Source organism: Rutidosis leptorrhynchoides, chromosome 1, assembly GCF_046630445.1.
Source record: "Rutidosis leptorrhynchoides isolate AG116_Rl617_1_P2 chromosome 1, CSIRO_AGI_Rlap_v1, whole genome shotgun sequence".
Taxonomy (NCBI): domain Eukaryota; kingdom Viridiplantae; phylum Streptophyta; class Magnoliopsida; order Asterales; family Asteraceae; genus Rutidosis; species Rutidosis leptorrhynchoides.
Genome location: NC_092333.1, coordinates 520,361,245 through 520,385,994, shown reverse-complemented (window position 1 = coordinate 520,385,994; position 24,750 = coordinate 520,361,245). Strand labels below are relative to the sequence as shown.

Sequence of the window (24,750 nt, the reverse complement as noted above, 5' to 3'; positions counted from 1 at the left end):
CGAATATTCCATGTTGAAAAGCTAAACATCGAAAACACGTAAACCGGGAGTGCTTGCCCCCTCAACCGTTTGTTCCATGAATCTAGATGTTTCATCATCATTACACTCAACATCACTTATGTCATCAACAAGATTATCATCACCTATTATACTCGCTTTTCCATGGTCCTCCAGATTGTTGTCATCTTCTAAATCATGCAGTACACCAAAGACATTATCTTTTACAATAGGCATTGAAGGTTCACTAGTACTTACTTTTTTATTCATATCAGCTGATTTCTTTCCAATTGGTCGATAGATCAATTTTTGTTTGGGTCTTCCAACAACATAACCTTCCTTAAACTTAACAGCCTTGACATTATTATCTTTCATTTTACCAACAATCACAAAGCCGTCTCCATCAACCTGTTTCGGGACATCCACTTTGGTAGACACCATTTTGGGGCATTGGGTATCTTTATGACCAAAAACAGCACAAGCCGAGCATCTGGGCGGTTTCCATTCATACTCTACATTGACGATGCTAATCTTTTTATCTTTGCCATTTAAACTCGGGGTAGCTACCTTTAAAGTTTCCTTCAATTCTTTTGTAGCAGACACCTCCACCATAGCCCTAGCATAGTTGGGTCGGCCCCATGATTCCGCACACATGGTACTAGTATAAGAATCTAGCATCAACGGAGTACCAACTTTGGAAGCAATTACACTTAGGCCATCTTCCGGCAATCCAGCTAACGGAACATCGTGCATTTTAATCCATACCGGGACACGGGTTAACTCTTCCTTCGTTAAGACCATGTCAGGGGACCATATGTTTAGTATAATCGGGATCGTTCTAATAATCCATGGACCACCTTCTAGCACACCACGCATACCCTCTTCGTTAGTAAATTTGAAAAAGAAAAAACCCTTGGAATTCATCATAGTTTTCTCAATTCCAAACTTACGCCACACATTCATAACGTAATTTTTAACAACGGGGTAAGCAAGACGTTTCCCTAAGAAATACGCATACAAAGTGTAGTTATATCTCTCTGTTGCTTCCATTACAGAGGACAAAGGAATCTCAACATCATAGTCATCCTCAGTATCATTGGTGGATTCAACGAAACGAAAGTTAACTGTATGTTTACCTTGCTGGCCATTAACAGCAGCCTTATATGAGACCTTTTGAGGCAGAGTAGAAGGTTCGGCAACAACAGACTCCACAGCCTCATTAGAAAAATTACCACCCACTTCCTTATGCGGATCAAATTTCCCACTTTTAGGTGTATCTTTCAAAGTAGGGAATTCAAGATTGTATTCAGTACCAAAACATGTTTCATTCTGCACACAGTCCTTCTCAGAATCAGATGATTCATTATGGACACTAACATGGTCATGTCCATCTTCTTCAATCAGTTCAGGCGTTGAAGCCGTAAAAACCCTAGTACGGCTATCCTCATCTCCTTTATCAATACTATCAGCCACTGGCGAGGTATGCTTCAAATCATCATTCATTGACGCCTCAATTTCCAATGGATCAATAAACTCCGCCTGCCCAATCGTCCTATTGCGTAGAGCCCTAGGTAGAGTTTGCGAATTGACAGCAGTAGGTTTCTTTTTTCCCCCTGACTTTTTGCCCATTGAGATACATAAACCAGGGGAATGATTCAGCAAGATTTAATTCGAATCGTAAAAAAATCGCCAGTATCGCCCTAAAATTATCGGAGGAAAAAATTAGCTTATCTTTCTGTAGCTCAAATTTGAAAGAACATTTTCATAAATTATGTAATCCAAAACTCATCAACCTAAACCAAACACCATAAGGTACATGACAAGCGACATTCTCAAATACCAAACAACAAACTCTTTGAACCCTTAATGTCAGAGATTTCAAATACAACACATCAACATTTACAGTCTTTTAACAATAGTTATCACAAACAGACTCAAACCCAGATACATACATTACATCACGACTCGACACGACACGACAACGAAAGCAACAATCGGTCATAACTTAAAACATAAACAGATGCAGCAGCAACGGTGGCAAAAGAGAGGCAAAAAAATCACTCTTTACTCATGGCAATAAACAACCCATACTAACAAAACACCTATAATTATCAAAACACCAACACCATGAAAAACTAAGAATCGAAAGAATAAATCATATCTTGCCCGAAATATCAATTCCTAGAACAAATCAACTTTCTTCTTCATCATGTCTTGCTTCCACTTTGGTATTTTGTAGAACGCCTCTTTCGTCATCCCAAGTACTCTCTCAAATTCTTCAGCAGAGAGATAAGCCTAACAACAATTATTACGACATTATAATATATTACATATTATAATTATTATATAATAATAAAATTCAAAGTTAAAACATTTGAGAAAAATTAGTATTTAGTATATTCAAATACAAGAACGAACCTCTCTTCTCTTAAAATCGATTCCCGTAACTGGGTTCTCGGATTTAGCCCTGAGTTGCTCGTAACTGAAAGTGCTTTGACTGTCTACACTATCACATTCGTTTTCGTCTGTTGGTGATATTGGTGCTGAAGCTTCTCCATTTGTCTCTTGAATTGGCTCGGATGTCTCGGTGGTGACGTCTGAACTTTCGTTACTCTCCACAACATCAGAACGTTCTTCACTCTTTGCTATGGCTGCAGAGACTCAAATAATAAATAATAAATAAAATATATATATATAATAATAATAATAATAATAATAATAATAATAATAATAATAATAATAATAATAATAATAATAATAATAATAATAATAATAATAATAATAATAATAATAATAATAATAATAATAATAATAATAATAATAATAATAATAATAATAATAATAATAATAATAATAATAATAATAATAATAATAATAATAATAATAATAATAATAATAATAATAATAATAATAATAATAATAATAATAATAATAATAATAATAATAATAATAATAATAATAATAATAATAATAATAATAATAATAATAATAATAATAATAATAATAATAATAATAATAATAATAATAATAATAATAATAATAATAATAATAATAATAATAATAATAATAATAATAATAATAATAATAATAATAATAATATAATCAATATAAGTGAAGTATAACTGTATGAGTACCAGGTGAGCCACCTTCAGATAGTGGGCTTCTAACGGGTCGGGCAGGAGAAGCATCCTTTTTTTCAGCAGTGAGAACCGAAGATAAAGCAGCAACTGCAGCTGCTCTTTGTGAACCCCGGCTCGGTCCCTGTGGAGAAGCTGAAGATTTGGCAGAGGTTGGAGATGATTGGAAAGCAGAGTTCAAGGCCGCCAAGGCTGAAGCTCTTTGTGTGGGCCCACCCTGGTTTCCGTTTGACCTATCTTGACTCTGCAATAACATAAAAGATCCTAAAACACCTCACAACCAATATGTTTTTCACAGTAAAATTTACAGTAAAATTGGCTGAACATCAATTATAGAACTCATTTACCTCAGCAGCATGGCCTCCTCCTAATCCGAACATATGCAAAATCTTCTTTTGAAATGAGTTCCCGTGAGCCTAGAAGGAAATATGCAAATCAATGTATTAATTTTAATTGCAGAATATTTAAATAGTGATATAAAGGGTAGGAACAACACAAACATTAGCTTTTGCAGAATCCCATGAAAAAAATGTTGTGAAGAAACTAGGTTCATTTCCTTCTGAAACTTTGTATACGGGCACGCATGGGGAGAGTCCATCTAGAGATGAAGCCAACTCTATGTATTTCTGAAATTATGTACATTAAAAAACAGATTAAAAAACTAATAATAAAATTTGTAATAAAGCATAGAAACTGCGTTAAACAAGTACCTGGCCAATTTCAAAGGCACTTTGCTTTTCTTTGGGGTCTACCGATTGACCAACCCAAACAAACACTTCAGCATGTGTATCCAAAATTAACATATCCTCTGTTAACAGATCATCTTGTGCAAAATTGTAGATTTCCTCAATCTATAATACAAACATATAATTATAATTAATTATATAAATTAACCATTCACCGAGTAAATAAGTAGGTGTAGATATACAAAATGGAGAACTCACCTCAAACTTTCCTATGTTCCAGAAAGCAGCAACAGAGTAAACAAAAAAAAAAATTAGTTAGACGTGATGGTCAGAAATTTACCATTAGGTAGTAATTCAATTTCAAATGGTTGTGTTTGTGAAACCTTTGTTGATTGAATATCCAAACAAATGAGGATCTCTAACGGTTTCTTGTGATACTTTTTTACTGGTGTAACCTTGTTTTCCTCCAAGTGCAAACCAAAAGGTTGAATTTTCTGTTCCTTCTTTAGCAAACTTCACATTGGCTCCAGGCTGAAAGTTGAATATATGAATTAAGCGCTATAATACGAACCTTAAATAATAATTGTTTCACCTACCAGAATACCATAGACGTTAGTAGTAACTCTCATATCCTATATATATGATGATGGTAACAATGTAACATTAGCATTCTATTTTATATATTAAGATTCCTGCTTAAAGTCATACCTTCAAAAATTCAGCAATTTTGGCAGCTATATTCTGCTGCTCGACAATGCTCTGGTTCCCATGCCAGGTGAATAATGATGAACCAGATTGAAGAAGAAAGCAATCATAGGAATTTAATGAGGTTGCCACCTGATAGATCATATCATATATCAAGTAACTAGTGTTGGTACAAATATATCATCTTCTGCCATATTTAAAAGGAATAAAAAATTAATCATTTTTTTGTCGGAGTTCAAGAATACCACCCTCAACTATCTATGCAACGCTTATAGAACAAATTAATATTAATATAATAGGTTAAACATTAATTCAAAAGGGGAGCATACGGCTTCCACTTGAACGGCTTTATTATTATGCACTGAAGTTCCAGATATCTGAATGAGGGCTACACCATCTGAACTATAGGTTTCATCATTCAACCCTTTGTCTGCAATGTAGTTTTTGTAACCAGAGCTCAATCCACCCTAATAACAGAATAATTGTTATTTTTGTCATAAAATTCGAAGTTCGAATTCAACATCGTAGCAAAGCACATATACAAAACAAAAAGTACAAATGTACTGCAAATACCTTCAACACAACCATAGGCTGAAAGATGGCAACAAATTGTGCTGGTTCTTTCCCTTGATATACACGACCCTGCATACAAAGGTGATGAATATGCACTTCTTTAGTTCTTTTCATCAGTACAACAGATTAATTCAGATTTTAATTTTAATATATAATAAATAAAGAAAAGTAAGAAATAAATCTGAAATTGACGCACTACCTGAACTGGTCTTCCTTTCAGTGAGTTAAACATAGTTGTAGCCAGACGAGCAGCTGTATTTTGGTCCTCCTGATATGCAAACGAATAATATTATTTAAACATAGTTTAGAACAACATATTCACACAAAAACGAATAAATTAGTTGCAATGTTGTATGCTACATTCGCCTATTACTAGAATTGACTAGTTAGAGATTACAAAGACCGTGTATAAGCCTCAAAACCGTATATCATATTTTGTATAAATATAATTAATAATTAATTTATTTATTTTCAGCGTACCTCAATGCTGTCTTTGCCATACCAACAGCATAGGTAATAATCTTCTTTCTTTTCACTTGAATGGTAAGTGTAAAGGACGATGTAGCAATCTCCACTATAAAATTTACCAATATCCTCCTTGGATACTGGAGTTTTAGCACTTCCATTAATACGCCACACCTAGACAGTACAATAGAAGAGCAATAAAGCTTCTCTGCCAGAAAAAAAAATAATAAAAAATAAATAAGTGCGTCAGACAAATTGTTTTTAATTAAACCTCGATTTTTCCATTCTCTTCGAGCAAAGGTGGGACTTCTTCAGTTGCAGTAGAACTTTTTGCCAGCCCTTTAAGGCCAACACCTTGTTGCTTCAACAAAGCTTATAATATAGAAAATATAATGACACTTAGCGCCATGCTATTAAAAGAAACAATGAAAAATAAATATAAAAACTCAGTAGTATTGCACCAACATAATAAATGTACCTGCTACTTTTCCTCTACCCTCCTCGGGAGCAGAAGGTGCTGAACCTGAAGGCCATGACTCAAAGTTGGACTTAAATGAATGTGTCTCGTAACCTTGGATTAGTCGAGTTACACGAGTTGACTTGGGCCGATTTTCATTAACAATGAACTCCTAGAAATGTTTACAAGTTAGAATATCTATATATTTGTTACTAAATGAGGCAATTTAAACTCATTTCTTTTCTTCTTGTGTTTTCTTGAAAATCCATGTACTTATGTATGGGTTAGTTTGGGCTTGTTTCATCTTAAACAGAAAAAAAGATCAAGTAAAAGGGAAACTGAAACGAGTCAAACAGAGTTAAAGTTGACCAAAGTCTGATGCACACTATATTATCTAATGAATTGTTTCATTTAAACATTTTGATTACAACTGTAATTGTAATAATATTGGCTTTCCGATCTCTGTACTCATTCCCAACAGACCAATTAAAGATGTAACTAAAGAAGTGTTTGCAGGTCAACCCGACCCGGCCAAATTTGGCCCATGATAGATATGATCTGTTCCAACCCGGCAGACTCATATTGGCCATTTACAACTGACACACAAGAAAAAGTTACTACATCCGAGAACTACCTCAGCAGCTTGCATGGCAGCTTTTCTTTCATCCACTTGTGTTACTCTCCCAACCCAAACAAACACCTCTGAGCCACAGTCCAATAGATAGCATTTGTTGTTTTCCAATAACGATTTTGAAAGTTCGCCATCTACATCCTTAACCTGACCTTCAGCAATGCTGCAAAAAATGTGATGGACAGTAGTCAGTAAGCATGGTATCGCATGTGCTTTTCTACATGTGCTTCTACATGGTAGATCCACACAAATTAACAGAAAACGAAAATCACAAGGATTGTAGTATTATACCAATAAAGTTTTGGAGGAGTCTTTTCTAAGACGACATCATCGTCACTTGCGACCTTTTTCCCGATAGGAGCAAAGCCACCAAAGATGACCCAAAATTCACCCGAGTCACCCTCCGCTTGTAGCTTTCCATCATCTGAATAAGTAAAAAAAATAAGTGATGTATACCATGATTTAGTAACTAAAGGAATTCGATTTAAAAAGATTATTTCTTGGCGAAAGAAGATGTTCCTTTACTTGTAATAAGCAATAACTGTTAAAGTAACATCTTAAATTGCAGAGTCATATTATTTAAAGTTTAAACTCAAGCTATATAGCACATGCCGTACCAACAATTGCAACATCGCATGTCCCATCATGATACTTCTCCTTCAAAAACTGAATCACTTCGAGTGCCTTAGCCCTTTCTTGTATATTTGAGTTCGCTCCATTAAATTGAAAGATCTTATCCTTTGTATCCAAGATAAAGACATCATCATGATTCAATGTAGATCGAGAGAATGGGACCTGAATACAAGGTACAATTTCATTTTCAAGGATATACATTATGATGTAAATAGCCATATTAGTTGATATATGGGCCGCGTTACGAACCTGCTTCAATCTGACAGCTCGTTTGCCTTTGCATGTGTACAATCGTGTTTCAAATTCTTCTTCTTCAGTTTCCTTAAATCCTGATGCAACACCTCCCTCAAGTGGAATAATACATGGTTTAAAGTATGACAAAAATTTATCAGATTCATGACCCTGAGGTTCCCGATACTGCACTGCACGACCACCAAGAATTGCATCAAGTTCTACTGTCTTTATTGCTGCGGTTCCAGCTTCATCCTGTATAATGCGTTGAATTAAGATACTATTGCATTAAACTTCACAGATAAATAGCAGGTTGTACTTGTACCTGACTGGTATCTTTTCCCAACCAGAAATGTATGTCGTAGAAATATGCACCTCCTTTACCAGAAGTAGTCTGAAAATATATAAACAGGTTGCAAAATTAAACTATTTAATTAAAAAAAATATATATACAGGTAAACAAAGAACAATGTTGAATATCATTAGTACCTGCAATACAATGTACGAATCACCAGAGTAGAATTTACCATAATCAGACTTGGGCAAAGGTACGGGCTGAAAGTTTTCAATTCTCCATATCTCAGTCCCTCTACAAATCGTTAAGTAAACGTCCAATACAAACAAATGCAATATGCAATTAAAAAGAAGAAAAAAATCTCAACGTATAAACAACTATTTCATGTTTTATAAATAAAGATGAAGACAATAAGGATACACTCTTTGACCGACTCCCTGGAATGCTGGTTCGAGAGCTTTTGCAGAGCCAGACATGGTGTAAGGTATCAACCTTGTTTCTTCTTTGAAAAACGATAGCGTACGCGTTAAATTCTTTATAAATAATCACTGCAAAGTTGAAAATAATATGTTAAGTTTCGAACGAGCCTCAAAAGTTCTGAACAACAACAAATAGACCACTATCTACTAGCCAAGTAGCAAAACAAATTTCATAAACCAGCTACACATTAATCTGTTAAAGGGATAAGATGCCAAATCAGTACTCTGTTTTATGTATGTGACATAACGATTCACATGCATTGCATCGACATTACAGAGTGAGGAATTTCGTTATTTCTATTTTATGTAAACAAACCACAAAATGCTAGCTACTTTGGTATGATAGTATTTAACAAACAACGAAAAGAAAAATTATATATATTATAATCAAAGAAAACACAGTAGCTTATATAGTTTTTTTTCTTTTTTTTTTAGCAAAAATAACGCTAACTCATATAGAAATGAAAACGTTTTCCAAAAGAAAACGTTCTCAACCAAAAGAAAAACCTATTCTAATATAGTTATATTCGAAATAGGAGTCCAATTATAACACATCCCTGCAGACTACCTGTCCCCAAAAAAAAAAAAAATCTATTCAAAAATTAGACTCCAAAAGACAGGAGTCTAATTACTGATATAGTCTAATTATAGTCAAACACAATAATCCACCAAATTGAAGCATAAAACTTAACTCTTATGAGTAGATCCAATAAATTATTATTGATATTGATATATGATAGTACTAATTAACAATATTGATCACAATCACAAAAATTAAAAAAGAAGATATTTCATTAGATCAAAAAAATAGAGAGTGTCAACTTAAGTTACAGATCATCAAATTAAGATCCATACTACGGTAAATTTAACTTATTACAGCAGCAATTTAGTTAAATATGAAGAAATATCTGCACAATTGAAGTAAAAAGAAGAAGCAAAATCAGTTGATTAAGCAACTGAAAAACGTACCTGAACTCAGATCTCGATTGCTTCTGCTGAAGATATAAAAGTACGATGAAACTACGGTTTATGTTTTAGATAGAAGAAACGGAGCTGGCAAAAGCAAAGTTATAATTACAGAGAGAGAGATACATAAAAGATGAAATAGTACTGCTCAAAAGAAACTTAATTATTGCTTTTTATTTCCTTTATTTTTTTATTTTATTTTCTTTTCTATTTTATGTGTTTTTTTGTGAATACGAATGAATAAAAAACTTTTTTCTTTTTAGGTATATGTTTTTCTCGTCTAACTTTTTAAAGAAATTTAGACTATAAAAGTGGAGAAAAGCTTTTCATGTGATTTTGTTTAAATGTAGAAAATGGACTATCTAGTTGCAGCTTGGATTACAAATCTATCTTGTATAGCATTTAATAAATCTCTAATTTGATGATATCATAAAAAAATAATTTTCAAGCTTAAAAATAATTTAAAAATAAAAAAAAATTCTATATCATCCATGATAAGGTCATTAATTATTAATTATTATTGATTATTATAATAGAATAATTATTATTTAAATATATGTTCTCCTTACAGAATTAACTATATTACATATGTAAATTAGTAATTGTGATGAAAAATTAGAAGAATATGGTGGGAGAATGAAGATAGTTCATATCTTATGTCCAAATTAAGTACCTCAATATATTTATAGGTTATCTTTGATTATTTCAGATTCATATATTTCACACAAAATATTTGTGGTACACTTTCGTTATAATTATTTGTTATATACTTTTTATAAAATTCAGTGATTTGGTTAGTTTTTCCAATAGTTTTGGTAATTATTCTCCATAATAATATGTTCAAACTTGTATTATTTCATAAACTCGTGATTTCACGGGTCATTTAAAGAATAATAAGTATTATTATTATTATTATTATTATTATTATTATTATTATTATTATTATACAAAATACTTAATATTGTGTAAAATATATTGTAATAACCCGACTTTTTCCGTTAACTTTCCGTTAAAAAACATAACAACCGTTACTTAAAATCTACAATTTTATATGTAAATTTTTTTTTATAATATACTACTATTAATATTGGTTACATTTTTTTTTTGAAAACACTACGGTTAGTGAAAACGAAAAAATATATATATTTTTTAAGACAACAAAATGTATGATTATTAATTTTAATAATTAGGTTATATAACAATTGAGTTTTGAAAATCATTTTAATTAAGTAGGATGATGATACTTATATTTTTATTCAACATGTATTTATACGCGTATTATACGAACGTTTCTAGATATATAGTTTTATACACTAATAATTCAAACTAATAAATGAATTAATAATTCAAATTAATAATTCGGTTTAATAATTCAAACTAATAATTCAGTTTATTATTATAATATTTTATATTATATAATGGATATAAAAATTCGTAACCCACTTGCCAACTACTCCCATAATTTACGTAACACATGACTTATAAACATTATAATTACTCTATCATATAATTTAAATATTATAGTGATATTTAAACATAATCTTAATAATTGACTGGAATTAAATATAAAAGGTTTCGAACAATATACATAGATGTATTTTTTTTAATATAAAATTTATCAATCACAGAAACATGTTAAGGCAAAATACATTGGGTTTTAGATAACGGATAAAAATCTAATAAATATCTAATATATATATATATTTTAGGGATACCCGTAAATGCCATTGTTAATTACCCTTGACTATATATTATATCTATATTTCTTACTATTAAACCCGTGACTACAAAAATTTATAACCCGTGTTTATTTAATATTACACCCATGATATATCTATACCCGTGACTATACAGTTAATACCCGTGATATCTATTATTGAGATAGATATTTACCCGTGACTCTATCTTATCTATATTATCTATATCATATTCATTTCATCAAACAATCACGTACACAATTTTTCTCTTAAGAACACCCATCTACTATTCATCATCTTCATCGATCTTCCTTCCTCAAAAACACCTTCAAGAAATCACTTGATCATAAAATCGTTTACATATTCAGACTCCTCTCGAAGAGCTCTACACATCTATACCAATAATTTCTTGATTAGGGTAAGTTTCAAAAACTCTAATTTTTGAGTTTTCATGTTTTTGATACATATTAGGGTAGATATAGTGTTTAGTGCTCAAGTCCTTGAATATTTACAAATGAAATGGTGTTTAATTGATCATTTGAGTAGTTATAATGAAATCCCATTTTTGAACTGATATGAACTCATTCTTACATGTTAAATACAGTTAATCAAAGTTCATAATTGAATTGCTATCGAAGAGTAGTTAATTTTTTATATAGATATTGCGCGATTTCGATTTCTTGATCAAAAATTGTGAATAATTGATTTTGGTTTAAAAATTCGTATTTGATATTGCTAATCTGGAAAAGTTGAGTTTACAATCTGTTCTTGGCATGATAATATTTGAAAAGAGCTTGAAAAATTATTAACTTTTCGTTTAGATATCATATGTTTTCGATTTATAGAACTTAAGTTATGAACGATTGAAGTTATGTTTTTGTATGATTAAAGGTGAACGTTTTTGGTATGCTAAATGACATATAAATGATAATATAAGTTCATAGGGTTGTTGGAATTGAAAAACCACTGATATTAGACTCAAGAATCGGGTCGATTCGAATTTTCTTTAGACTTTTACGCTCGTTCAAAGTTTGGTACATGTTAATAAAAATGCTGTTTGATTTCTGAAAACTGCACGAACATAGTTTAACGTATACTGTAACTGGGGCTTTTCTGGGACAAATCATACTATATGAAAAATTGGGTAGATTATCCACTTAAAAACACCGCATCTTCAATTGGCGGTGACTGATTTGGAGTTGCGATGATTTTTCTAAAAATCACAGAAGTTGCTGCTGTAAACCTTGTTTTAAACTTGTGTTTTTGCGAATGTTTCGGGCTATAAAAATAATGACCAATACTTGAAACTTGAAACTTTTTGTATGAACTTAATACACTTATATTAACTATTTCATATAGTGTGGGGTGTTCTAAAGTGGTAATTTTGTATATGTATAAACCATGTAATTTAAACCGTCCGTTTGGACATTTAACCCGTTTAAGACAAAAAGTGTCAAAATGGGTAACGGGCACCGAGGATACGTCCGATATATCAATTTAAGTAAGTTTGAAGTTTGTAATGTTTTAAAAATAATTTTTGGCATGTTTTGATCAAAATGGGTATTTATGACTCATTTGATTCATACGCGTCTACTTTGACCAATATGCGAAATTTTGAGGATCAAAGGTATGTAACACGTCTAAAATATCATTTTTAAACTTATGACATGATTTTTACATGCTCAAGTATTATGGTTTGGAATTTGAGTTGTCAATGGAAAATTTTTATTATTTTAGTGAAAGTGTCAAAATGATCTCTCGGGCTCACTTTGTAGGCTCGTAAATTATAAATGATTAAGTTATGGCGAAAGCTATTAATTGGGTCAGAAAGTAGATATGAGATGCTTCAAAATGATATAAGATATGTATGATTTTGTTGAGTCAAAACTAGTTTAAAACGAGCCTGAAAACATGATGTTAGGGCTGACTTTTAGTTTTGGTAAAGTGTCAAAAATGACTATTGGGTCTACTTTGCGGACTCGTAAGTTGAAATCAGTTAAGTGTGGATAAAAACTATTAATTGGTATTGAAAGTATTTACGACATGATTTAAAACGATATATTATATGTATGATTTTGTTAAGTCTAAACAGGTTTAAAACAAGCGTGAAAATGGGTAATCGTTGCTGATTTTGAACACAACATTTTATCAGCAGTTTACATTTTATCAGCAGTTTATGTTTCGGGAGGCTGTTTTCGCGAGGCCATAACTTTCAAACCGTAACTCCGTTTTCGTCAAATAAACTATCTATAGAAAGGTGGGATGATATAATTTCCAATGGTCATGACCTAAGGTATTATATCAAAGTTGGTGGGACCTGGAATCAGCTGTAAAATACCTAAAAAATACATATATGTAAATAATATTTTTTTTCTAAGTAAAAATAGATAACCTAAGTTTGACTTATGTTTGACTATTTGACCAACTTGGGTAATATTATGAGATTGTTTATTTGTGTTGACCATGTTGACTGTGTTCGACTTGCGTTTGACTTACATTTGACTTACTTTGACTTCTGTTGACTTTTGTTGACTTTTACTAAACTTTGCTAAATTTATGAGTCGGACTTGAGCAATAGGACTATACTTACCCTATGGACCGACCTAGCTTATTAGACACTTATTGATCAACATATGCTCTGTAGGTTGAGGTCTACAGCTACTTGCATTCCGATATTCGGTCACATCTCTGTGATTTATTTATGAAGTTGTCAGGTGAGTTTCATTTACTCCCTTTTTAAATGCTTTTGCAATATATATTTTTGGGATGAGAATACATGCAATTTATTTTTAAACAATGGACACAAGTACATACTAAATTCTATACTGAGTTTGAACCAAAAATCCCTTAGCTTTGGTAACTAGTAACTGCCGGTTATAAGATGTAGTGACCCGGAAAATTTCGACTAATTTTAAACCAAACTCTCGATACGATTTAATATTTTTAACACGATAAGCAAAGTCTGTTAGGTTGAGTCTCAAAACTGTTGAAGTGTTTTATATACTTAATTGACCTTCGACCATTCCCGACGATTCACGAACCACTATTTGTAAATAGATAGATGTGTGTGTATATATATAACAATAATAATTGGAAATATAATTCGAGATATTATATGTTGTTAAAAATCAATTATGTAAAATAAAATAAAAATATGATATTATAATAATTATCATTTAAAACATATCTATATATAAATAAAGTATATTAAAAACAAATATTAAATGATTGTAATACTCGTTTGATGTTCCGACTGATATTAAGTAAATTAAATTCGAACTTATATGATTTTAAAATAAACGGTGATCCAAAACTGAGTTCTATGAATTATAGAATTATTAAAAATGTATTTAGGAAATATTTGTTAAGTTTTGAAATATTTTTATATTTTACCTAGGATCGGGAGTGGACAGTGAGTTAATTTTTGTTTAATAATTTTAATTTGTTAATGATCGAATTTTATACCATAATGACTAAAATGAATAAATATAGTTAATTTAAAAATATGGGATTTTTCTGAACACTTATATTCGTCACTGATTAACAACGGGGTACGCAATTCAATCCGTGGGAGGTGACGGCTAATATTGTCGCACGTTTTATATATATTATATTATAATTATTATTTTATTATTATTATTAAATATCCTAACAACCACTTGATTCATCTCATACATACGTAAGTTAACAGTATGGAACACTGTACTTGATTGATTGAAATTGAGTATTGTTTCCACTCTTTTCATATTCACTAACACTTACTATATGAACATAGATAGTTAACTTAAGGCACGCATGAATCAATAACTCTCTGCTTCTTTCATTCTTGTCGAACTCAAACAATCACCACCATCCACCACAAATCACAACCATCACCTCCACCACCTTTGTCTCTCTTCTATACTTGTTCAAGAACCAACAACTTATATCATCATACATGCATCATGATTCATGAGAACCATAAAAACCCCTTCACTTACTCATTGTTGACGTCTATGTCTCCTGCTCGAACTGCAAACAACACCAACTTCAACAACATTAGTTAACTACTAACACTTTTTATTGGATGTCGATCAACCAAACAACCACCACTCCGATTTCCTCCTTCATTTTCTGTTTTGAATCACCACACCACACAAACACTGTGAACTTTTGATGTTCGGTTACATATCATTATTTCTGTTCGATCACCCTTATTACTGCTACCGTTGCCTTATGATGATGAAGACCACCATTAACACACCTGCAACCTTTGTACAACCGTCACCATGAACACCCGCCATCGCTCCTATCATAACTGGCAACCATCTACATTTACACAACCGCCATCATCATGTTTGATCAACAATCACGTCCATCATTGTTGCCACTCTTATTATCGTTTATGTCTGTTTTGAATTCACAATCAAGCATCATCATCAACCGTAATCATCCAATCACCACCATTCCGGCTGTCCTCAACCGCCACCAAGAACCATCACCACCGTCTCCAACGCCACCATCAACCCACCATAAAATACTCGATACTTTTTCTGTTTCAGTAAAGAGAACACAACAAACACCACCACCCTTTTCTTCAACCACTACCTTCACCATGATAAAATACCACCACTTCACCCATCGTTGAACTCACCCACATGACCACCATCGTAATTTAATCACCACCACCATCGGTTTTTATTCACTTTCTATTTCTAATTAATATCTTCGAAACAACTTATTTCTGTTTTGATTCAACACGAGCACCATCTTTCCAGCGAGACATGTTGTCTTCCACTGGCTACTGTTGCGTTATTTTTGTTGTTTCAAATCGAAAAATAAAAAAAATAAAAAGAAGAAGAAAAGGTAGCTAGTGACTTGATAAAGTTATGGACAACATTTAACAATTACATCCACTTGTTAAAGTGGTAGGGTTGTTGTACAATATATATATATATATATATATATATATATATATATATATATATATATATATATATATATATATATATATATATATATATATTTCTTCAAGCTATGCAGAATGAAAAATTACGGCCTAATGAACTTGTATAATTGGGCTGATTTTCCTATATTGAGCCGTATATTTGTTTTCTAAGTTGGGCCGAAGGAAGATTGGGCCATTTAAACTTGCTTATTTGACTAAAAATCTAATTGGGTTTAACTTGACCCGTTTCCTACTTCTTAATTCTTGTTTGATGACAACACCACACACACATACATTATTTAGGGAATAACGAGAATGATGTTTATGTTGGTGACGATTAGATCTTGATGATTATGATTGTAAAAGGTGACGAGGTTATGATGTCAATGATGTATGATGTTGGTGAATGTTATGATGATAATAATGAAGGATGATGGTGATGAATTTTTGAGAAAGATGAAAACAATTTTGTATATATTAATTAATGACGTGAATCAATACAAGAAAAGTAACAATGGTTCAATGGTTAGGGGTGTTGGGGTTAAGCGAGAGGTTGCGGGTTCGAGCCCAGTTTGGGGCATTCATTTTTGAAAATACTTTCAAAGGTAGTTTTATTAGTCTTGTTGTTGTTGTTATTATTATTATTATTATTATTATTATTATTATTATTATTATTATTATTATTATTATTATTATTATTATTATTAGAATAGAATTAGAATTAAAATTTAAAATTAGAATTATTATTAGAATTATTATTATTATTATTATTATTATTATTATTATTATTATCATTATTATTATTATCATTATTTTTATTACTAGTATTATCATTATTATTATTTTTACAACAAATAAATATTATGCATATAAAATTATACTTATAATAATATTACATATAATAAACATATTTTTTATATAAACATTCATATATAACAAATGATGTATTTTTAATATAATATTAATCATATATAAATATTAATATAATTATATAGATATTAGTCATTTTTAAAGATACATACAAATTAAATATATATAATATATAATTTAAGAAATAATAAATTTGTTCGATTACAAATATATGTGTTAATATATATAAATGATATAGGTTCGTGAATCTGAGATCAACCCTACACTTGTTAAATGACGTCATATGTATTTTTACTACAAAATACAGTATGGTGAGTTCATTTGATTCCCTTTTACTCTTTACATTTTTGGGACTGAGAATACATGCGCTGTTTTTACAACTGCTTTATTAAATGCTTTTGAAATATATTTTGAATTGCGAATACATGAAATGCTTTTATAAATGTTTGACGAGATAGACACAAGTAAAACATTCCTCGAATGAATTATTATGCAGACAGAAGTTCTGTGGATTATTATTGAATTATGTGGACATGATATTGAATTATGTGAACATGATAATTGCCACCATTGAATTATGTGGACATGATAATTGCCACCAATTGATATGAATGTTATGTATCGAGAGAATGATTTTATACACAGGTTATGTGTATGTTATTTTTGTGCACGAGATATGTGTACGGTTACTAAGATTTACGAAAGATGATTTCGTACACGAGAAAGGTGTACTGTATTTAAAAGATATCGCATGTACATTACAGGTGAGTATAGGATTCGGGCCCATTTGTACCATGCAGCATTTAAATCTTGTGGTCTATCAAAATAATGAATTTTATTGTTTTATGATAAACCTATGAACTCACCAACCTTTTGGTTGACACTTGAAAGCATGTTTATTCTCAGGTATGAAAGAAATCTTCCGTTGTGCATTTGCTCATTGTAAAGACATTATTTGGAGTCGATCATCGCAATGGAACCAGATGTTGGTGACTTCATTCAGACGGATTAGGACGGGGGTATGACATGTGGTATCAGAGCGGTGGTCTTAGCGAACCAGGTCATGCATTAGTGTGTCTAACTGATAATTGCTTAGATGCATTAGTGAGTCTGGACTTCGACCGTGTCTGCATGTCAAAAGTTTTGCTTATCATTTCGTGTCGAAAATTGCCTGCTTATCATTCTTAGGAAATCACTTGCTTATCACTCTTAGTCTAGACACGTCTTACTGCCTCTATTGCATAGACAGTGTATAGATAAATTCATATCTTAGCGTATCTATTACTGTAGACTTTGCCTGACAGCTTCCGTAGATTCCTCCGTAACTTATGGGATTTTAGTATTATATATGCATATGTAAATTATGTATTGCAGGGTACTAATCTATATCCTATAATCTATTTCTTATCGAAAATCCTTCATCTGATCGTACGAGATGAATCCCTCAACCAGTTCGAGTCCCTCAGATTTCGATAGCTATTCCGATAGTTATTCCGGCAGCTATTCCGACATGGATATTCACCTAAACTTCGAAAGCGGTGTCACCAGAATGAATCAATCAATCAGCCATCCCTAATCCATCTGATGGATTCGTAGTCTCCTTAATCATTGGAGGCAAGAAGAAGGCGATCTTTTCCATCCACCACATTGTCCTCTTGGCGAAGAACCTGAAGCACTTACTGAAAGGACCCGTCCTAATCCATCCGGACGAAGTCCATATCGATTATAAACGATTCACAACAGTTGATTACATCGCGAGCTACTTGACCTCTATATGATACATTTTACAAACATTACATTCATTTTGAAAAGACAATCTTTCATTTCATCTAAAGTTGACGGACATGCATACCATTTCATAATATATCCAACTATAATTGACTTAATAATGATCTTTGATAAACTCAACGACTCGAATGCAACGTCTTTTGAAATATGTCATGAATGACTCCAAGTAATATCTTTAGAATGATCAAATGCACAGCGGAAGATTTCTTTCGTACCTGAGAATAAACATGCTTTCAAGTGTCAACCAAAAGGCTGGTGAGTTCATTAGTTTAGCATAAATAATCATTTCATAATTTTAATAGACCACAAGATTTCATATTTCCATTTCTCATAAACATACGTCCCATGCATAGAGACAAAAATATCATTCATATGGATTGAACACCTGGTAACCGACATTCACAATATGCATATAAGAATATCCCCATCATTCCGGGATCCTCCTTCGGACATGATATAAATTTCGAAGTACTAAAGCATCCTGTACTTTGGATGGGGCTTGTTGGGCCCGATAGATCTATCTTTAGAGTTCGCGTCAATTAGGGTGTCTGTTCCCTAATTCTTAGATTACCAGACTTAATAAAAAGGGGCATATTCGATTTCGATCATTCAACCATATAATGTAGTTTCGATTACTTGTGTCTATTTCGTAAAACATTTATAAAAGCAGCGCATGTATTCTCAGCCCAAAAATATAAAGGGTAAAAAGGCAAATGAAACTCACCTAATGTATTTTGTAGTAAAAATACATATGACGACATTGAACAAGTATAGGGTTGGCCTCGGATTCACGAACCTATATCATTTGTATATTTATTCATTACTCATAATCGTAATCGAATAAGTTTATATATATATATATATATATATATATATATATATATATATATATATATATATATATATATATATATTATTAATTATATCATTTTTATATTAATAATATATTTAGGTTTCATATATTCGTTTTATATATGTAAAGAAAATATTTTGTTACATTGTATGTGTTAAATATATTTATGTATATATATTTCATTTGTTTATCAAAACCGTAGTTCTAATTATACTAAGTTAATATTAGTAAAGATAAAAATAATAATAATGTTTAATAATATACTTATGTTAATAATAATAGTTCTACTATATATATAAAACGATAATAATACTAATTTTTATGAAAGTACTAATAAATAGTATGATTTTTATAATAATATTATCAATGTCAATCATAATCATAATATTTATATTTATAATAATACTAAAATCGTACGATTAATAATATTTATATTATTTATAACATTACAAATGATAATATTAATAATATTATTACTTAATAATAATACTAGTGATGATGATAATAATAGTAGTCATAATTATAATTTTTAATTGTGTTAGTAATAATAAATGATAACTTCTATTAGTAATAATGATAATAAATATAATAACTAGTATTAACAATAATATTAACAATAATAATAATACTTATAATAATAATGTTAATACTAATAATTTCTAAATAATAATGCTAATAATAATAATAACAATAATAATAATAATTGAAATAACAAAAAAAATGAGGTGTATACCCTTTTCTAAAAAGAATTATCCATGACGAGGTTTGAACCCAAGACCTCTTGCTCACCCTCATCATACCCAACCATTGGACCATTTTGCTTTTCTGATTAACTCTCATATCATTTATTCTTAAACCCTTATTCGTCTGTTTCTTTCCCTCTTCTTTTTCAAAAAAAAATAAAATGGCAAGGACGTGGATTGAACCCGCGACCTCCTGGTCATCCACAACACTACCTAACCACTCCACCATGACAGCTTTCTGTTTAAATAAGTAATATACTTACTTATAAACCGATTTAATTTATTTCCACTTCATCTCTATCTTCACAGAATCGATCAGCAACCCCAAAAATCCATTTACAGCCAACTATATTTGGAGTTTCGAAAAACAAATAATCTATAAAGGTTCTTGAGTCGATTGAAACAAAAAAAAAATATATATATATATATATATATATATATAAAAAAACGCAGGTAACCTGCTGTTGTCGTAAGCCTTTTTTTTAAAAAAAAATTGATTTTGTAATCGAGCATGTTTTGGACAAAATTTATAACACGAATTTGATTTGAAATCTATATTAGAAACTATAGGAATCTTTAATTGTAGTTGAAACATAAATACAAACCCGAATTCCTTCAAGAACATTTTCGTTGACTTTTAGTTTTGGAACTTTGACTCCGAAATTTGAGATCAATAAAAGGAATTAGAAGTTGAGATTACACAGATAGTTTAAGTGATCGATTCCTAACAACTTGACATTTTTACTTTTTGTAATCTTGTTCGAAATCAATTTAAAGGCGAGATGGGTTTGAGATAAAAAAATATCGGTTCTGCTTCTTTTTTTCTTTTTTTTTTCAAATTGTGATTGACTAAATGATATTTCTGTGTGCTTAATACAGATTTGCAATAGAATGGTGGGAGACAAAAGGGTCACGAGCATAATAAGAAAAAGAGAGGAGATAGAGATGTATAACAAACAAGTTCATTGCATATCTATCTGTCATTCTATATAAAAAGTAATACTAATAAATATAAATATATTAATAATATTACATATACTAAAACTAATATTAATGAGGATAATAATAATAATAATAATGATAATAATATTAATACCACAAATTATTATTTCAAACCATGTTATAAGTTTCTATATAAAATTTTATAATTTATTTCTATTACAAAAATCCGTATATATAATTATGTGTGTATATATATATATATATATATATATATATATATATATATATATATATATATATATATATATATATATATATATATATATATATTATCTATATTGATCTACAATCGTTAATATATAACCAAATTCGTTATTAACTTTATTAAGAATAAAACGAGTATTTTTAGGTGATATATTCCAGGCTTCAAAAATATTATATATATAACTATTTCATAACAAGTTTTTATTACGTAGAATAATAGGTTAAATATATATATATATATATATATATATATATATATATATATATATATATATATATATATATATATATATATATATATATATATATATATATATATATATATATATATATATATATATATATATATATATATATATATTAAAATACATAAACTTAAAACATAATATTATACTTTAAGTGTTAAGCTAAACTTTTTAAGTTTTTTTTTTTTTAATAAAATTACACATATTTATATAATATTTTTATATGTATGAATATATACATGTTTATTTATAAACAGTTGTTCGTGAATCGTCGGGAGTAGTCAAAGGGCATTTGATTACATGAACACAGTTTAAACTTTTTGAGGCTTCAACATTACAGACTTTGCTTATCGTGTCGAATTCATATAAATATTAAGTTTAAATTTGGTCTAAAATTTCCGGGTCGTCACACTTACCGGCGAACCTGTCCGAAACACCATCTTTTCTCTCATTTCCAGAGTATCTCGTTACGATTATATACTATACCAAATTTTAGATTTTATTTATCCGCTCGTTCGAACCGACAATCATCCCGGAATAACAGAAGAAGTCAACGAGCTTCGCGCCCGGGTAGTGGCTTTGGAGAATATGGTGCAAAGATTACAAACACCAGCAGCAGCACCAGCAGCATAACCAGTACCACCATCATTAATGCCAACAGAATCATTACCACCTCCAACCACAACCGCGTCGAAAACTTCAACTTCACAATCTGTCCCACGAGCATCAACGTCATACGCACCATAGATACCAAGGAGTACCAACAACAATAACTGACGAAGTATTAATTCATAACTTCATTGGAGAAACATTCCGCGGCGATTATGTAATCTCTAAAGTCTTAGAGATTATCTAATCTAGCCCTAACCATAAGTCAGTTAAGCGAACCAAAATGATAGAAGGAAGAGTAGAAACCCAGACAAAAATGGTGTGTGATTAACAAGCTAAACTTGCTTTACCAACAGCATCAACAGTACCGTCAGCATCACCAGCATCGACAGTACAGTCAACATCAGAATCAACAACACCTATAACATCACAAACTTCGTCAGTTCAAGAATCACTGTGGACATCATTACGAACCAATAACACGTATATTGTATCAACGAATTATGAAGAATTAACTCATTCCCTCTGAAGAAATTATATGTATATTTTATATATATATATATTTTGAAATAAATCTTTCCGTGCTAAGCTATTGTGTGTGAATCTTAACTACTCGGTTAATTCATATTACAAATATGCAATAATGTACATCCTTCGGCCGCAACTTAACCAGCGTTAACTACAATCTCTGTCGAAATTCAACAAATTTCAATTCATAATAAATCAAGTATATATTTGATTTTACATTTTCATCATCGATGTACCCGAAACTTTTCAGATAACATCATTCGTACTTTGCGAAATCACAAGAATTTAACGAAAACCAACATCACATCTCAACAAATAATGAAGTATTGATTCATAATTTCAATATTATTGGAGAAATACTAATGTAATCTCTAAAGCCTTCAAGGGATTATTCAATTCTGGTTTCAACCATAAATCGAATGAGTTTAATTTAGTATTGACTCATTGAAATCCATGTTAAATCTGAAGAGAATATATACATATATATTTTCATAAAGACTGTAATTAAAAATTCTTTCGTACAAACTGTTAATGGTGAAAATATTTTAACGGGTAGGTAATACACGAGGAATATTTAAATTTCACATTAATAAGTACTCTGTACATTCTTTCAAATCTAGTTCAACAGTCATTTACTATCCTATTTACAACCACAGATATACGTATCCGTTCACCGCAGAATAACCATTTTCATTCAATTTCATGTGACGATCCGAAAATTTCCAACTAAATTTAAACTTAAATTCTTATATGATTTCGATACGATAAGCAAAGTCTGTAATGTTGAATCTCAAAATTTTGAAGTATTTTCATTTATGCAATTACCCTTTGACTATTCCCGACGATTCACGAACACATGTGTGTAAATAAATATGTAATTGTATAAATATATGTTATTAAGAATCTATGAAAGGATATATATATATAATTCAGTAAATATCATTATCATTATATAATATAATATTACATTTAAATGCAAGATTTGGAAATAATTGTTATATTAATCTTATTATCATTACTGTTATTGATATTAAAATTAGTATAATTAATATTATTATAACTAAATGTATATATACATAATTTGATATGTATAAGTTATTATCAGCAATATTATTATTATGATTAATAATATTAATATTATTATAACTAATAAGATTGTTATTATCATTTTAATATTTTTTTATTTAAATATTTAAAATTATCATTATTTCTAATAATAATATTACTAATTATCAATTATCACTACTAGTTACTTTATTAATAATATTAACATATTTAAACTTGTAAAAAAATCAACAATTTAAGAATTTAAAATATACATATATAAACATGATATATAAATACAGATATGCATATATATATATATATACATATATATATATATATATATATATATATATATATATATATATATATATATATATGAATACGTATACGGATATATGAATATAAATACAGTGTACGTATAAATACATATAAAATACGTATTTGGTTGCAAGTAGCTATCAACCTTTTACATGGTTTTGTTTCTGTCTCTAAACTATATTACAGATCGAATCATCCCAGTATAATATAATCAAAATTTGATTTGCACTTGCTATCAACTTTATACCTTCTTTGTTTTCTTCTTCCTGGTACTAATATCTCTGCCGACGCCATACATCACTCAATTGTAATTCTTTTCTCTTTCTCTCGATCTAAATAATTAGAGACACATGACTACAAATTGATATATACACTATAACATTGTAGAGAATTATTGAGTTATATTCACATCACCTTTGATCATCACGTCAATCGGGAACCACCATCCGCCACTTTCACTACCTCCTTAATCATCACTATAAACCATACACCACCATCTAACCTTCATCACCAACTATTTAACCACCATGAACAAACCAACAATAGAACTATCATCATCCTTCTTTTCTTTCTTTTTGGCTCGTCTACTAATTCTGTTTCAATACAGCCACATCGACATTTACACGATTATTACTACTATGCAGGCTGCTACCATGTTCTCTGT

At 30.3% G+C, this 24,750-nt stretch overlaps 1 protein-coding gene across 1 annotated transcript; it reads right to left on the bottom strand.

Annotated features, from left to right (window-relative positions):
* Nucleotides 1-1,834: 1,834 nt before the first annotated feature.
* Nucleotides 1,835-9,393, bottom strand: LOC139876989 (villin-2). The gene is made up of 23 exons (XM_071864394.1): nt 9,259-9,393; nt 8,231-8,358; nt 8,005-8,104; nt 7,841-7,909; nt 7,534-7,770; nt 7,269-7,446; nt 6,943-7,075; nt 6,655-6,814; nt 6,042-6,192; nt 5,835-5,935; nt 5,579-5,737; nt 5,298-5,366; nt 5,099-5,167; nt 4,855-4,992; nt 4,529-4,657; nt 4,204-4,351; nt 4,079-4,089; nt 3,845-3,985; nt 3,635-3,760; nt 3,482-3,550; nt 3,132-3,378; nt 2,416-2,648; nt 1,835-2,292 (listed from the first exon to the last, which is right to left on the bottom strand). Exons 2-23 carry the CDS (start codon nt 8,284-8,286, stop codon nt 2,179-2,181), a joined length of 2,838 nt encoding a protein of 945 aa, XP_071720495.1. The 5' UTR covers nt 8,287-8,358; nt 9,259-9,393; the 3' UTR covers nt 1,835-2,178.
* Nucleotides 9,394-24,750: the final 15,357 nt, after the last annotated feature.

Excerpts from the sequence above, each read along its gene's own strand:
- LOC139876989 (XM_071864394.1), bottom strand. The coding sequence starts at position 8,286 with ATGTCTGGCTCTGCAAAAGCTCTCGAACCAGCATTCCAGGGAGTCGGT. Across the intron at positions 7,910-8,004 it reads ATTCGTACATTGTATTGCAG|ACTACTTCTGGTAAAGGAGG; the intron begins GTACTAATGATA and ends ATATATTTTCAG. Across the intron at positions 7,771-7,840 it reads TGGGAAAAGATACCAGTCAG|GATGAAGCTGGAACCGCAGC; the intron begins GTACAAGTACAA and ends CGCATTATACAG.